Source organism: Merops nubicus, unplaced genomic scaffold (assembly GCF_000691845.1).
Source record: "Merops nubicus isolate BGI_N331 unplaced genomic scaffold, ASM69184v1 scaffold21014, whole genome shotgun sequence".
NCBI classification, from domain to species: Eukaryota; Metazoa; Chordata; class Aves; order Coraciiformes; family Meropidae; genus Merops; species Merops nubicus.
In genome coordinates this window covers 17,470-30,691 of record NW_008602538.1, presented here as the reverse complement: position 1 = coordinate 30,691, position 13,222 = coordinate 17,470, and the positions used below count along the sequence as shown (strand labels likewise).

General features: G+C 44.4%; 1 protein-coding gene across 1 annotated transcript in view; it reads right to left on the bottom strand.

Moving 5' to 3' along the window:
• Positions 1 to 13,222, bottom strand: part of LOC103771119 (tyrosine-protein kinase Fyn) — a gene marked incomplete at its 5' end in the record, with an annotated part of 25,975 nt that overhangs the window by 100 nt on the left and 12,653 nt on the right. The window contains 2 exons of the mRNA XM_008938407.1: positions 1 to 124; positions 8,183 to 8,314. The exon at positions 1 to 124 is cut by the window's left edge and continues 100 nt beyond it. Of these exons, the coding sequence (XP_008936655.1) occupies positions 1 to 124; positions 8,183 to 8,314 (256 nt within the window). The remainder of the gene's footprint in view (positions 125 to 8,182; positions 8,315 to 13,222) is intronic.

Sequence of the window (13,222 nt, the reverse complement as noted above, 5' to 3'; positions counted from 1 at the left end):
CTCTCTTCTGGGTCTTTTTTCCAGCAGTGGATCATGAGCTCGTGCAAGGAGATGGGACAGTCCTGAGGACACGGCATCCGATAACCTCGTTCCACCTGCTCCAAGACTTCACGGTTGTTCATGCCTGCAAAGGGCAGACAAATCCACGCCGTTAAATTCCAGGAAAATTAACCTGAGCATAACTATAGCTACAACGCACACGGTTGTCTCGATCACAGTAACTTCTTTTGGTTCAGATGAGCAAAACAAACCCACCCCAATGTCCTGTTTCAGCTCTTCACCTACTGCAAGGTAACCTGCATTATCTTCTTTCTCAGTAAAGGGTTTTAGGATCTACTGAGGAGTAAAATGCTGCTCCTATGGTTACCCTCTTGGCTTACTCACAATGAGCAGGGTTTGGCACTTTCCAACAACAGTAGCTGCGAAATGTACTATGTCAAGTGGTTAAGGAAAATAAATGCATTACAACAAATACTATCCAAAATTCTAGAATCTAAGATGATGAAGTATTTGGGTTAAACCCCTAGCCCTGAATGAGGGTTGGCATATGGATGATGTCCACAGCCAGGCAAGACCCTCCTGATTGGTTTTCACCCAGGGTCTGGCCAGCCTTGGGTGGGAAACTGGTGGGCACCACCAGGTGCCCCTGCCTTCCACATTAACTTGGAGGTGGGGCAAGAAGCCACCTCTATAAGAGCTGACTGGTTGCAGTAGGGTTGCGATGTTTATTCATACAGTGTGTGTGTTGTGTGGGGATTCTGGCTATTGGAAGGGCTCCATGACTTCATAGGAAGTGGAGTTCCTGGGATGGCACAAGAAGATTGTGAGTCTCTCTCCTGGCAGTTTCTATATGATTTGGATTGGACTGATTGCCTGGGTCTGTCCTTCCTTCCCCCACAGCCTGGCTGTAAAACTGACTTTGTTCCCTTCTTTGCTGTGTTGTGCGTTGTGACTACATTGGTCTATTCCTTCCTCCAGTGGTGGGCCACCTTGGGCCTTTGGTGTATGATTTAAGAGTGGAGGGAGGACTTTGGTTGCTGGTTTGACACATAAATTTTCTTGCCCCACCTTCAGGACCCATGGGATTCTCTACCTTATGCGCTTGGTAAACTTACCTGTGAGAAACAATTCAAGTACCTTCTGCAATACAGATTCATCTACATCGTGACTAGTGGGAGTAACATCCTTACAGTGTACAGCGTTTGGGCTGGTAGCTTGGATTTGGTCTTTGTGTCCTCACATCCTAGCTATGTTTAATTCTTAGAGATGTTTTGCAAGAACATCTGCAACGTACAGCCTTTCCCGACCACCTCATGTTAGGATTGCAAAACACCTTTTCCTCTTGTTTTGACATGGCAATTTCCTCCTGCTGGTATCCATTTGCAGTGTCTCTACAAGGATCATTTTTGTAGTCTTGCTGGTTGCTCCTTGTTGCTTGCTATGTTAAAATACCAGCTGCTTGTCTTCACTTTGAAAGCCTTGCATAGGCTGCCCCACTAGCATTTAGGCTCTCATTTGGCCATGTCCTGGTTGATTCACAGTTCTAGTGAGCTTACTGCAGCACTTTTGATTTTCAAACAGGCACTGAGGTGCCATTTCTTACATTGCCTGTTGCTCATGGAGGAACCTCCCCAGAAAACTGCTTCATCCTCCTACAAACCTTACTGTTCTCTTTAGCAGTGATAACTGCAAAAAGCAAGGTTAGATTACTGATTCACAGTATTTCTGAACGTGCACACCAACACTTTAACACTAGTTTCTTGGGTTTGATTTATCACCTGCATCCACCCACTCTATTTTTGGTGGTAGATGTGTATGAGTAGGAGCAAACACTTTGTATGGCACTTAAAGTGGTCCGTGGTTAGGATTCCAAAGAATGATGAAAATAAGTGTAATAATGGTCCTCTGCAGACATCAGAGTCTGCACAGTTACAATTCTCCTGTATTATTGACTCCAAACTGATGTTCTTGGGTCACACAGACTCACAAATCAGAAAAGCTTGCTGCACACTGAACAAATGTTTGGGTGTTCCTCATTATCCAACAAGAACATTTTCAAACATACTCTACTTTTTAATTAAATTACAAAAACGATGCTAGCGGTTTGTTAGTCATCACCAACCAAAAGACAGCATCATCCCAAACCTTCTGGCCTTGCTGCTTTCAAGATGCTACAAGAAAAAAAAAATGGACATATTGCTTATATTGTGTTATAATATTACTTATTTTAATTTGTGTTTTGAACAAAAATCTGTACCCTTTTTTCATATACTTGTATTTAGTTCAGCTGAATTACCTCACGTTTTGGGGCACGAACTGCTGTGCTTTGCTTCCCTTACATATTGAAGGCTACGAAAATAAGTGTTAGTAGTAACTCATTTACTGTATATACCTAAACCGTGAGCAAACTGTATTCTTTGGTTTTATTTTGGCAGTACTCCTTTAGGTACAACAAGGGTTGAAGCAACAGCCACAGAAAAACTCCTTCCCAACTGATTTGTTAGTCTAAGATATCAAATGTTTGGTATTTTCATCCACTGCATTACTCTGGAAGCACACTCTGAAACTTGATAACAAACTGCACGCTGGAAGAAAAACTCTGAGGAGAGAGACAGGGGGGAGGAAACAGCTCTACACTTCCCTTTTTAAAAAAAAAAAAAAAAAATAGCAAAAAGAACATAAAAGATACTGCTGTCTGAAATCATAGTCATTTTTTTGTCCCTGGAAAGTCAGTCAAGCCAGGTTTTCTCATCACAGTATAATCCAGGAAAGTGTCCTTTTCTGTTCTCCTTTCCCCTCCTTCCCAGTAAAACCCAGATATGAAACTAAACCAAGTAATCCTCATGTTCCTTACTGGAATTCATAAATCCAACAAGGGCTGCAGCACCTAGCATTTGCCAAAGAAGTTCTGTCAGTTTTGACATGTGCTGCTAATTTAAGAAAGGAGATTCAAATAAATTCTTTTCAAAATCAATTGGATTAGTAGTAAGATTTATAAAAAATAGTATTTCTGGTATACTTTTTACCTCTTAAAAGATGTATTTATGTTTACAAACCTATTATCTAGATTTGCTTATCTTATCCTACAAGTTTTAGTGTTTCTCTTTTGATAGCAGCAGCTTGTTTTATCTGTACTTCTAACAGTACAGAGAGAATATGTGAGCAGTCTGTACAACTCCACTCTGCTAATGAATACCCAAGAGTTTCAACTCTTTTAGTAAATAATAAATGAAATTCTGCTTGCAGTACACTTCTAGACCCCTTAAAAGTTTATCCTAAAATCCTTAAATTGGTGGAATAAAATACTCAGCAATATTCTTCTGTAGACTACAGCTATTTCACCTCTTTGAAAAATCAAGTTGTGCTCATGATGTTTCTAGAATTACTGCTGGAACCAAGAAGGAAACATTCAATTTCCAAAAGATGGCTTCTCCATTGGCTTTTTGTTCCCTGAGAAGACCATAAATGAAATAACCTCTCACCACCTAGCCTATTAGTGAAACCTCCAATAATCTTAGGATGCCACAGGATACAGCTACTTTAATGCTCAGTACAATACAACTCTACTGCCCATATGGACTGGGGACAGAAACACAATGCTGCTTGCCTTCTCCTAGAAAAGCTGCAGTAGTCACAGTTACTGTGACATAAAAGAGGATGTAAAATTTCCAGCTGTGGCTAAAGAAAACACTGGATGGTGGTCTGGAGTGCTCTGAGGAGCCCGACTGGATGGAGCACAGCAGATGTGCAAACAGCACAGATCTGCACAACGCTGCTCTTCCAGAAGTCAGGAAACACTACTGTAACTAGGCAGCACCCTCTCATCCAAAGCTAACTGGCTGTATAGACCACTTTGGGCAATGTGAAGTCCAGTGCAGACTGTGATGGTTTTAAGCCACTTTATTCTTGCTTGCTTCTGTTGGACTGAGCATTTCGCTCCTTCAATACCCACTACATACTTTCAAACCAATGATTAAACTAATACAGACACAAATGCTTAAAGCAGGACTCTCAAAACAACAGCTCAGCTGCTGTCCATCCCCAGAAATGCTCTCTCAACACCTTACCTACCATCCACGATGATGGTTGGTTGGTACACTCATGTATGCTGGCTCACTGATGTGTACTTGGCCCCAGTCTTGGGCAGTGTCCTATATGTTGTCTGTCACTTGTGGCCCAGCATCCCCCTGGGATGAGGAGGCTGAACACAGCTCCCCAGGGACTGCTGAGCTGCTTGGAGCGCAGACTTAAAGACCTGCCTGGCTGGAGGCAGTAATGTGGATAGCATCATGGTGGCTCTCACTTTGGACATAAATGTAAGTGTTCTTGATGTGACAAGTGCAGCAGAAAGCAGAAGGGGCAAGTTTAGTTTAGGGGCAAGTAAGGTGCTTGTTTAAGGCAGCTGAGTTTTGCCTATGCAAAAGGCAATATATTAAAAAAACCCAAATCCTCTGACCACTGCTAGAGAAATGCAGCCTTCTACTCTTGAACTCCATTAAAAAAACCCAAACTAAGATCCAAGGTGAATCTGTGAAAGGGGAAAGAAACAGACTCTGAAAATTGATGACGCTGACTGAAAAAAAGTTGATGATGAAGACTATTTTTTAAACTTTTGCTCCTCTTCTGCCCACATCTCATTTTTATTCCCCACTCTCATAGTGGAAATAGAACATCAATGCCCAGAAAAGGTGTGAAAGTCGCTTATTTCAATCTGCTGCCTTGTGAAAAGAGCAGGAAAGCATTAGGGAAGGCTAGGAAAAGAACTAATAAATTAGTTATTACAGTGTTTCATTACATCCATGGAGAGAGAAATGGGATCAGTTGAAGGATGAAGATGTGGACACTTGTCAAAAAGTCAGTCTTGCTTGTGGGAGCTGTAGGATCTGGGGCAAGGCTTGATTATGAACTTTAGCCTGAACTTCATCTCTGCCAGTAAAATCGTTACTGCTCACATGTTCCTCCACTGCTCCAGCTTCTCCTCCTAAATGGGCCATCAGGACAGGAACTGTCTGAAATCCTGGGACAATGAATGCCAAGTCCTGTTCCACAGTCTGTTCCCCCCCATATGCTGCCTGCCTTCTCCTTCTGTTCTTCCCATTGTACTTGTCCCTCCTTCTGCACAAGCTTAAAACAATGCCTAGTTCTCCAAGGCGCCGAGGTAGAGTGCCCTGCAGGCACGGCTACCACCAGAAGACTAGGGTGTCTGCTATAAATGACCTCTCCAGGCAATAAGATCTTGTCAGGCAACAAAGCAATCCCTTTGTCTGAGGGCCTCTCCCTGTTCCCCTAAGCCTGCTACAAGCTATTAGCAGAACATTAAGACAACATGCCCACAACTATTTCAGAAACTGGGTACTACAGCAAAGTGACAGTTCCATGACCCAATTTCTTTCAAAGCTGACCCTTCCAGAGCTTGCGAATCCACATGCCTTGGGTGCCAAGTGGTTGGCAGTGCCTACAGACTGCATCCTCTCACCTGCAGGTTGTCTGCTTGGGTGAGGAGTGCTGAGTCTTGCCTCTCAGAGTGGCTGAACTCCCACCTCTTCTTCCTCACACAAGCTGTGCCATGATGGCAGTTAAAGCCCTGTGGGTGCATCTGAACCCTACTCCCTGACCCACACAATGACCTGAATTCATGAAACTTCATCCTTCCAGGAGATTCTTCCTCTCCTTGGCAGGAAGCAGGAGATGGATGATGCTTTCTATGTCAGGGGAAAATACTGTTTTCTTAGTAGCTCAAGAGGTCTTTGTCATCTTGTGAAGTCTAAGCCCTCTTTTCAATGCACATGAAAAGACAGACTCTTCTGAAAAGGCCCCAGTTCCCCTCAACCATTGCCTCAACCTATAAATGCGTCTAGGGAGTGAAACCAAGTAGAAATCCCAACAGACTTTGGAAACTCAGATTTAAAACAGAGGCTGCCTTTAGCTAAAACTGACTGAGTGATGGGAGTGATGGTGACTGTGAGATTGGTTAAGACCTCCTGGCTGAGCCAGGTGAGAGTCCCAGTGTGGAGGAAGGGCCCTGGTGTAGAACTTGGGCAGCATGTAACCGAGGCAGTACGTGAACATGCAGAAAAAGGCTGATTCTGTGACATGTAACACACAAAAAGTTGCTTCCAGCTACTTGATGTCTTCCTAGTGTGTGTGGGGAGAGTGAGCCGGAAGGACCTTGAGTGTGTGAGGGCATTATGGAGTGAGGGATAAAGGGGGAGGACGGCGCTGAAAGAGGAGAGATGCCGCTCGTTGCTTCTGATGTGCTCAAACTGCCACGTAATAAAACTGTCTACATTTTCAGGACACAGACCATGCCTCAGATTTCTGTCATGGGTCTTACAACAAGTTATATATTGCAAGCACTTAAAACACACATCCAGTGGCCTCCTTCTCCTTCCGAGAGTGAAAGGAAAACTTGGGAAGAGCAGACATCCTCTGCTGCCATGGCCAACACTGTTCAGTTACAGACTTGTGAGTTACATGGGACTTAGGGGGTCACTTTTGCCAGGAATAGTATTTTTCCTGTATGTGTGCACGTGTCTGTGCTCATGTATGTGATAAGAGAAAAGACTAATCACTAAGCATCTCTGCCCCACCAATGCAGAGCTCAAGGAAAAAAATTCACCTTAACTCTGCTCTGGCTGGTGAGAGCACCTGTGCAGCTGCTCTGCTGGTAGTGACTAAGAATTTTTCCTCTTCCTGCAGCCCAGCGAGGAGTGTTGCCCCCTTTCTAACAACCAGCACCATACCAGCTAAGTCTTACCTATCTTCTTTCTGTCTTTGACATTAACACAGCGTGCCATGTCTGCATTTAAGCCTTCATGAACCCACGGAAATCACAGCTCTCCCATGCCACTGCCAGTAATCCTCATGGCAAGAAGACCTTTGTGCTGGCTACTGACACAGCCACTCTGTGTTGCCTGCTTTTCTTTAACTGCATGGGCAAGAGGGACTCATCCATCCCACAGAAACACATCATCTGGCTTTCTGGTACCTCATTCTGTTGTCACAGTTGTAGCTTTGCTAAGCTGCTCCCTGCTAATCATGACAAAATTCACTGCTGATCATGAGAGGCCTTCCAGTCGCCATATTCTTTGCCCCAAATGTCAGCTACTGGCTGCTAGGTGCTAGCAAATTTGAAATTCCTGGTAAAACTCTAGGAATTTATTTTTGCTGAGTTCAGCCTTCTGAAGTGGTGTGAGATGCCACAGGATAAACTGAACTCCACCTGGATACCTCTCCTGTGCAATATGATATATGGATCTGGCTGCCTGACCATGGCACAGATAGAAAATTTGAGACTGCTTTAGTACACTTTCCATTGTATCAGCTGCAGTGCACACAGACACATTGGTGAGTATCTAGATAATTTTTTTTTTTAATAAAAAGAATAAAGATGCAGCTAGATGCCCTGATAAGAAAATGAAGGCATTACAGTATTTTCCATGTAATGCACTGCTATCTCCTCACCTCTTTGCTCTTCACCTGAATGCCTGCAATCTTCAGGGGGGCAACAGAATGAAAAACTCTTTCTGCATAGGCAGATCAAATCATCCCTCCTACAAATCTTAATCCATCAGATACTTGGCAGGGTTTCAACAAAGAGCCATGAGGCCTCTAGTTCCCCCATGCAGAGAATCTGGCCCCGCTGTGACCCTGCCATGAGCTCTGGCCTGCACATTACAGAATTATTTTCTTTCCATCCATCTCAAAAGCAAGGATTGAAATTTAAGAGTGTATAAAAAAGAGATTTTATAGTATCAGACATTGAGACAGACATCAAACTTTGCAGAGAACCAGACTGACAGAATAAACAGAGTAATATCACTCTGGGAGTTCAACTGTTGTTATCTGAAAGTGAATGCAATACTGTGGAACACTATTTGCTCCACGGTACAGTAATTTTACATTGCTTTCATTATTTGGCTAGAAAGTATATTAATTGAATTGAGAACAATTAAAAAAATTAGAAATTAGTACGTTGGATTTTCTGTCTTCTTGTCATTTTTATCATGACCACCACACAGCACCTTTCACAGTCAGGACCATTTTTAAGCATACACAGAACTTACGCATGATAACCATCCTCCTTTGAGTCCAGTGAAAATAAAGAAACATTCCAGTTTAAGCTTATGACTTGTTCCTACTCCTTTCCCCAGGTGAAACAGAGCTCAGGCTGTTTTCTTACCTGGGTATGGCACTCTCCCTTTTGTTACCAGCTCTGTCAGTAGGATCCCAAAAGACCACACATCTGACTTTATTGTGAACCTTCCATACAGTGCCGCTTCTGGCGCAGTCCATTTAATGGGAAACTTTGCACCTAATGAAAGAAGAAATGAGTCTTAGTCAAAATGGAGGCAGAATCAAAGCACCAGTCCACAGGTGGCTGTTGTGTTCTACAACATGAGCAGGTGGACAGAGCTGCAGGCAAGTGTTACCAAACAGCCCCCTGGAGTACAGTCAGAGGGGACAGGTGGGTGCAACATGTAGTGCAGAAGGAAAGACTTAGCAGGTAAGGAGTGGGTTTGTCCAACATCCCAAGAGAAGGCTAAGACATTTTAATTCAAGTTTGAAGTTTTATAAAAGAAAAATAAAGTTTTAAAAACCAATAAGCCCAATATAATGGAAATTCTTTCTCGCAAAATGTTTTAAATTAACATTTCCCTGTGATATTTGCAAGTCAAACACAGTTAGCACGTATGAATAGAAGTGAGATTTATTGGAAATGCACTTCCCAGTTTCCCTGCTCAAGCTGAGCAAAATGCAAAACAAACAAACACAGTAAAAACATAAATTAAAACCAAACCTAATATTTCATTACAAACATGCAAGGACTTAAAAAATAATGCTGCCATTTGATTTGCTTGGAGTGTGACAATGTCAAGGCACAACTCTGGCCTGTGATTTATAACTTGACAGTGTACTTTAAGCTCCTGGCATTGAAAAGCCTGTAGTGCCTTAAATACGTGCAGTTCTAATGTGCTCATCCATCATCAGAACTTGCAGGAGCCAGTTGTGGTAAGGATGGTAAGATAACAAGCCTTTAAACATTGATTTATTTGCTTTTCCAATCATTTATTGTTTTCTTAGGGAAAATACTTTCAGTATGACTTTAAAGAAAAGTCTTGTGGTAATAATGAACTCATAGTACGTACAAAAAATATGCAGATATCTCCCTGGTGCCTTGTATTAACATACAGGCAAAAGAGTTGCATTGCTTATTGCTGATCCCTAGTGACAAACTCTCTTGAACTTGGAAAGAGATTGACTCTGACTTCTCACCACCCCCTCATAAAAGTTCCCTTAATTTTCAGGAGGCATGTGGACAGTGTAATGACGTGGACAAATGACTCTCAGGGACTGAAGTCACGGTGCTGCTCTGCCATCACATCCAGTGCTCTATGTCCCATATCTTCTTTTATACACCACAGCCTGGCTTGGCTCAGAGTACACAGTAAACATGGTAACTCTCATCTCCTTTCTTAGTAAAACATCAGGTGTGCTAAGATTTTTCCTGTTCTACATGTAAGCTATTCTAAGAGAGAATATTACTCACAAAACAAATACACTTTTTCTAGGGAAAATTGCAGTTGCTCAAGTAAGTCCTGCTAAATTAAAAGATGTATTAAAAGACGTGAGACAAAGTTTCAAATACCTAATGCCTGAAGTCAGGAACTTAAGTCTAGTTAAGCGTCAACACATCAGTGGTTATAGTTGAAAAGGTGCCAGAGGATTTTTGGATGTCTATTCACTTTCAAAATGTCTGTCTCTTCAGTATTTTTATTAGCTGATAAGCAGGCGGGAGCTAAAATTTGGGTGCTCGGCATTGGTCTCAATCTCCCTAACTTACACTTCTTCCTGGACCAGCTTTAGTTACATAACTCAAAATTTACAGAAATTAATTTTCTCTTAAGAACTGCTTTGGCTGTGATCTCTGCAGCAGCAGCAGCTTGCCATCACTTGTGCCTCTATCCTGGAAGCTGGCCCAGCACCAGCAGCCACCTGGGGTTGGCAACTGGCTCCCACAGCCATCGGCAGATCCCGGGGCTATACACCCCTCGGCATCCCCTGGAAAAACTGCAAGCTGTGTGTATCTGGTGGCTGGGTTCCCGAGGCCCACGGTGCATGCCTTTAGATGGGCTCATGCAGGCACGCCATGAGTAGGAGGGTGAATGTTCCTCTGCTCTCTCGTACGTGCAGCTGAGATGGTACACACCCCCCCGACCATGCCAGCTGAAGAGCTCCAGGCTGGCCAGTAGCCTGAAGGACATTGGCTGGTGGTCTGTGAGACAGCCAAGCATGAGGGTTTGCTCATTTGTGTGTTGCACACATTTTAGTCAACAATTTTATTTTTCTTTAATCAGCTGTGTTTCTCTGAGAAACTGAGCCAAATCTGGTCTAATTCCCTTGTGCTTCATATTCAGCTCCAAAGGTACCAACCACCTACAACTCATCTTTGGAGGAAAGAAATCTTTCCAGGCTCCTCCATGGCCAGCTCCCCTGGTATTTTTGCCTTCCTCATCACCTACTGCCAGTGTGGCCCTGGAGGTATGTGGTGTGTTGAAGGACTGCGGGAAGATGAGAAGCAAGGTAAGTAGGTGAGAAGTAGGGACAGTTCCAGCACGTCCCTTTTCCAGAGAGTTAGAGCAGTACAAACCCCACTGGACTGTGATGAGCGCTGCTGAAGAAGACAAATGATCCATGCTGTGGATTTTCCCGTGACAGTACAGCTATTCATTACATTTCTATGTTGCCCCTGCTGAGGGTGATTCTCTGGCTAAAACAACTAATACAAAAATCATGTTCTGCATTTTGTGTTTGGTTTGAAGTCATAGATGGGGAGGAGGGAAAGGCAAAGTTGACAGAGGGGTCACTAGCACAGCCCTGCCTCGCGTTTTCTGGTCTTGCAAAGCATGCTGGAGGCTAGATGGTCCAAGAGAGCCTGCAACCCAGTATGGCAGAGCCATCAGTAAGGGGAGAGCAGAGACCAGTGAGGACGTGCAAGTGTGGCCGCCACACATGCACTGCCATAACACGAGATCACACACAGCCTGTGTGAATGGGCGTGGGGGTGTGTGTCTAACAGGGATCCTCCCAAGGTGCTGCCTCCCACCTAACATCTGGCACTGGAGACACAGGCAGTGCCTTTCTGTGAAAACACAAAAATCCCCAAATGGGTTGGGAACTGCTTTGAAGCCCCCTGATAGCTGCTGCTGTACCAAGTGTTCGCATGGGCCAGAGGCCGTGCGTGGCTCCTGACCAACACACCAGGCTCTGTGCTTACTCCCTCCCCAACACACGGATGAGAAAACCCACCCATCCCTCTGCCCAGGCCTCAGCAGCTTATTAAACAAGCTGACTTTGTGCTGCAAACAAATTACAGCATCAGATCATCAGATAAAATGCGTATTACCGACAAGCATTTTAATAAATCTGATAAGCCAAATTACCCCAGCTGACAAGGCAGCCTATATCCTACTTTGGAGGCAGATTTTGCATCAGTAGGGTGGGGATTTTTCTCTTTTTTTTTTTTTTTTAAATTTTCTGGAACTGATTTTATTACAAACTAGCGGGTCAGTAACTCCATGCGTACAAAGCAACCACGCATCACATTCATTAGGTCAGGGTAGCTTGCCTTTGCCACAGAGCGAGGCACTAATCTGCAGCTTTTATCTCTGGCCTTTTTTTTGAAGCACTTTAACCCGGGGGAAAGCCTTTTTTGGGTTTCTGCACTGCTTGCAACCACATCAAGCCAAAGCTGCTGGTACCATTCACTGTCAGGGCAGCCAGCCCTGCCTCCTATGTCTGAGGATTTTTGTGAGGCTCAGCCCTGTTCTTGGGACCTCTGCCCAGCTCTGCCCGGGCATTCACACAGGTTATCTCCCAGGAGGATTTCCTTGGGAAAAATCAATCTGTGGCCCTGTTTTAAATCTTCATGGGCTATAAGCAGGTCACGTGACACGAAGGAGCGGAGGGGGCTGGGATAATTGAGTGACCTTGACGTACAACTCTCAGCATGGTTTCTTCTGAGGGGAGCGAAAATCCCTCAGAGCTTTGTGTTTTCAGATCTAAATCTCGATGAAGCAGAAAGCTCTGAAATTCATGCCCCAGGGCCACTGCCAGCTTGATAATGATCCTGTTTCCAGAAGTGCTACAAAGCGGCTACCTCTCCTACCTTAAAACCAAACCCCACGCAGCACCCCAAGCTCTAAGACCCCAAAACCAGGATAACTCTTGGGTCAGCAGCCAGAAAATGTAATGCAGCACCAAATTGCTCCTGAGGCTGGAAAGGGAAAGCCACAAAAGGTAAAAACGAAGTGCTGAAGCAAGCATGTAACAGGAAACGAGTCAGCCCTGGCAGGCGATGATGAGTGCTGTGTGGGAGGGACTGCACAATTACATTTTTTGTGCTGTGAGAACGAACATGAAATTACAAGCCTGGCAAAACATCAGCCATCAGAAGCAGGCTCCACAGGCTGACCCTTCCACAGGAAGCGGGGCGGGGGGTAAGGGGCAAAACTATGGGTCTAAATTCCTTCTCGCCCTCTGCCTGCATGCCCCCTTCCCCTCACTCTTCCTCTTGACCTAGCCATGCTCCTTCTCCAGAGCAAGATGTCATCTCTGTAGGAGCCTGTCAGTGATCCCCCTCTGGGACCCTGAGGGCTGGCTGTGGAAAAGCAAGAGTCCTTCCTCCTGTTCACTCCACGTCTGGCCCTGAGGAATGGCAGGTAAAGAGGGAGAACAAAGCCCTGGATGTTACAGCCCTTGGTACAGGCAGTCTCAAACAAGAGAGATCTGATTAGCTGGTGAGCTGGAAGCCAAGTCGCTACAAAAGGACTGGAGAGAGCCTGGAAGGGGGAAAAAAAATCCCTGCTCCTTTCTAGGAAATCAAAATAAGAAGCACCACTTGTTTTTAGCAGGGCAGGAAGGAGATATTTCTAAGTGTTAAGGAAGCAAAAATGATCTGAGAATTTACAAACCCATAGTAGAGCTCCCAGAATAGCTCTGACTTGTCTGGAAGGCATCAGAAAGGTCCTTATTGTTTCATGTGTGCTTGGAGCAGCACTGCTGCAAGTGCTGCCAGTGTATGCAGTAGAAACACGGCCTGGAAAACAACTCTGCTCTTTTTTTTTGTTAAGGCAATTTTAAATTTGTATCAGCTGCTACTGCTTAGAATAGTAACAGCTCTTCCCCAGCAACTCTGTGGAGCACTCGGCCTTCTCCGCAA